General features: G+C 35.2%; 1 protein-coding gene across 1 annotated transcript; it reads left to right on the forward strand.

Annotated features, from left to right (window-relative positions):
• Positions 1 to 422: 422 nt before the first annotated feature.
• On the forward strand, positions 423 to 2543 carry LOC113698171 (protein ATAF2). The gene is made up of 3 exons (XM_027217882.2): positions 423 to 768; positions 1118 to 1392; positions 1795 to 2543. Exons 1-3 carry the CDS (start codon positions 573 to 575, stop codon positions 2284 to 2286), a joined length of 963 nt encoding a protein of 320 aa, XP_027073683.2. The 5' UTR covers positions 423 to 572; the 3' UTR covers positions 2287 to 2543.
• Positions 2544 to 3868: the final 1325 nt, after the last annotated feature.

The following is a 3868-nucleotide window of genomic DNA, read 5'->3' on the forward strand; positions in this document are numbered from 1 at the left end:
CTGAATTATCTAGGCAAAACTTACTAAAAAAATAAGTGAAAAATTATTCACTTATCACTTAATACAGAATATATTTAAATGTTAGGATTTCGATATTTAACAATTTAATAAATCAACAGATTTAGATTTTAAATTTTAGAGTTTGGACTTCACATTCAGGTTTATTAAACATAACCTAACACTTGATGTCTCTCTTAATGGCTGCTCGGTTTAACATAAAATATTGAAAAAAATATAATTATAATCTAAAATGAAAAAAAAAAGACTATACTCTTAAAAAAAAAATTCAAAGTGGGCCCATAATGTACAACCTTTGTCATTTTGGACCACAGTTGGGTGAGGTCAAATGTCTCACGTGCCCAAATGGCTGATCCATCCCCTCTGTTTTCCTCCCAAGTATATATAGCCGGGTAAGTCTTCCCTGGAGTCTCATGTTTCAGCATTCAGTTCAGGTGAAGTGGTCTTACTAAAAACTAAAAAGTTTCAGGAGGAGAAGAAATTCAGAAAACCAGAAACAGAGAGATAAAGAGGATCTTCATAAATTATATCGAAATCAGATATAATTCAAGAAAATGGAATATAGAGGTCAGAGAAGGACAATGGATGGTGATGATCTGGAGTTGAGCTTACCGGCTGGATTCAGATTTCATCCGACGGACGAGGAGCTGGTCATGCATTATCTGTGCCGGAAATGCGCGACGCAGCCGATTTCTGCCCCAATTATAGCTGAAATTGATCTCTACAAATTTGATCCTTGGGAGCTTCCAGGTAAATATCTCTGTTCATTTCTGTTGGGTTGTTTAATTTCTTTTTGCCCCAATTACTCAATTCCCAGTTCACTTCATTTTTTAAATATAATTTTACCAAAATTTGAATTAATCGATACTTCAACTTTTTATCTAATAAATTGGATTCAAAAATTTTTTTTTTAAAAATTAAGATTGCAAATTAAATCTTGAATCCTTCACTAGAAAGATCTTACTGAACCAATGAGCTTTAGCCCAGTTTTTTGTTTTCTTCTTCTACTGAATTTACTGAATTGTGTGAAGTGTCGAGTTCGAATCCTGATCGAAGACAAACGTACTAAAAATGTTCTTATGGAAATTGATTTGTTCAGAAATGGCTTTATACGGTGAAAAAGAGTGGTACTTTTTTTCTCCGAGAGATCGGAAGTATCCGAACGGTTCACGGCCGAATCGGGCGGCTGGGACCGGGTACTGGAAAGCCACCGGAGCCGATAAACCGATCGGGAAGCCAAAGGCTCTGGGAATAAAGAAGGCGTTGGTGTTCTATGCCGGAAAAGCTCCGAAAGGCATCAAAACCAACTGGATAATGCACGAGTACCGCCTGGCTAACGTGGACAGGTCCGCTGGCAAGAGGAACAATTTGAGGGTATGTGGTCCTTTTCTCTTTTACCCTTGTCTGCATTCAATTCACAATTTCACATTAAACTAGGAGGGGTAGAATGGTCCATTCACCAGATTCAACAGTAGTATTTTGAACTTTGGAACAAAGCATTGTTATTATTATTTTTTTGCCCACTCTAGGGTGCAAAAATGGAGTAACATTAAACACTAATTTCTGATTTGTTTTGTTATATTTTTCTTTTTTGGATTTTGGGGATTAACAAATAATTTCCCTTTTTTTTCTGTTTTTCTTTGGGGGGATTTGGGTTTTTTTCCTTGGGGAATTTTTTAGGGGTTTCTGATTTCAACTTTTCAAAGTTTGACTATTTTCCCATAGTCTAATATGTTTAGGTCAAGAAATCTGATTTTTCTGATTCTACTATTGCAGCTGGATGATTGGGTATTGTGCCGCATATACAACAAAAAGGGTACTCTTGAAAAGTATTACAATGTGGATCAAAAGGCATTGAGTTCCCAAGAAGAAATGGAAGAGCAAAAGCCCAAAAATCTGATGAACTTTGAACAAAATGGGATTGTAACAACAGAAGCAAAGAAAATGCAGCAATTGCAGCAAAACGCAATGGCACAACAAATGATGAATGACTATTTGCATTTTGAGACTTCTGAGTCTGCACCGAGGTTGCACACAGATTCAAGTGGATCTGAGCAAATTCTATCTCCTGAAGTTTTATCGCCGGAATTCGCCTACGAGAAGGAAGTCCAAAGTGCCCCCAAATGGAGTGATTTGGAGAGGGCTCTTGATTTTCAGTTCAATATGGATGGCTTTCAAGATGATCCTTTTGTTTCTAATCAAATGCAGTACAATGATCAGGTCTACCCATACCAGGATATGTTCTTGTACATGCAGAAGCCCTTCTAATCGCCTCACCAAATGCTTCATGAAGACAACTATGTAAATCATTCAATTTGTTGGTTCCTTGGTAAATCTATTGGTCCTCTGCTCTTTTTGTTAATCCAAGAAGAGATGGGAGGGTTAGGAAAGGGAACTAACAAGAAAAAGAAAAAGAAAAAAAGAATAGGATAGGCTATTCTTTGTCAACTAGTATTGAGCGGAGAAAATCTTGGTCTAACGTCTAAGGTTGAAATTTTAGAAATTAAAGGTTCTGAGTTAAAATTTCTTGCTCCCTCCCTCCCTGCTATTTTTAAGTCCTAGTAGCTCTCCCCTGCTGCTGGGAGAAAATGTAAGAAAAAAAAAAAGTGCATGTGACATTTATAACTGAAGTACATGGGGCCTGATGTCTTAGGTAGTGTTGTATTTAGAATACAACTTGATCAATCACCTGTATTCATCCATCTGAAGTAATATATGAATATTTGTTTATTGAATTTGTCCTTAATTTTATTTTTCGAATTTAGAGAAATTATATGCTATAACTATATCTGCTACTCTCTCCGTCCCACTTTGATAGTCCTATTTTCCTTTTTGGTCTGTCCCAAATTGTAGTCCACTTTCCAATTGAAGAATGTAGTTGTATTTTAATTTTCCTAAAATACCCTTATTCAATGTAAGTTGTTGTTACTATAAACCTATCCCATTTAATGAGAGTTTATTCTTTTTTTACCATCAATTCAAGTTCCCATAAAGTTGTACTCTAATTAATGTGAGAGTATTTTAGGAAAATAGCTACCTAAATTGATAGTTCCAACAAAGTTAATTACTTTTTCTTAAACTGTGTGAAAAAGGAAGTAGAACTATCAAAGTGGGATAGAGGGAGTAGTATAATATTTTTGACACCATATGCTCACAAAATGGTAGTTCCGCCATCAAATTTTGGTTTTAAAAGTAACACGGACCAACACCAACTCACCAAGCACAAAACAAAAACGCGAGAGAGAGAGAGAAAGGCATTGCACACAATGTTGACATGCAGTTCAAAGTAAGATGCCTTAGGATAGGTTCCTGGAGATCTACTTCTAGAACGGCCGCAATCATGATGCATAGGCAAAGCAATTTTTGGCATGACATAAGTGTGTTTGGATGGCTTTGGCCAAAAATTATGCATCACAAGCATAATGTGTAACATATTTTTTTTATTTTTTTAATTATCTTTTTATTTCACATATATCATATTATAAAAAATATTATAATAATTATTTCAAATAATCTCTTATCCAAACAATACATCATCATTATTGGGTCAATTTGTTAACAACACAAACATAAATAGGTTAATTAGTTTTTTTTCAAGTATAAGTAAGAGATTTTAAATCTGGGATCTCTCACTTATACTTCCTCCTCTCGTGTTATCCATTCCATTGCTCTGCCTCCCATAGGTTAATTAGGTTGATTAACCCGCAAGTTGATGTGCTAACTTGATAACAAATGAACATTACTAAACTGTTTTTGCTTTCTTGTTATTGCTTAGAAAATTAAAGATAGAGGAAAAGAAACAAAGGCTGGTAAGATGGATGATTGGATAAGCTTGCAAGTTTGGCTTGAA

The sequence above is a fragment of the Coffea arabica genome, chromosome 7e (genome assembly GCF_036785885.1).
Source record: "Coffea arabica cultivar ET-39 chromosome 7e, Coffea Arabica ET-39 HiFi, whole genome shotgun sequence".
Classification (NCBI taxonomy): domain Eukaryota; kingdom Viridiplantae; phylum Streptophyta; class Magnoliopsida; order Gentianales; family Rubiaceae; genus Coffea; species Coffea arabica.

Coding starts and splice junctions, on each gene's coding strand:
- LOC113698171 (XM_027217882.2), top strand. CDS start 573: ATGGAATATAGAGGTCAGAGAAGGACAATGGATGGTGATGATCTGGAG. Junction 769..1,117: donor TGATCCTTGGGAGCTTCCAG/GTAAATATCTCT, acceptor TGATTTGTTCAG/AAATGGCTTTATACGGTGAA. Junction 1,393..1,794: donor GCAAGAGGAACAATTTGAGG/GTATGTGGTCCT, acceptor CTACTATTGCAG/CTGGATGATTGGGTATTGTG.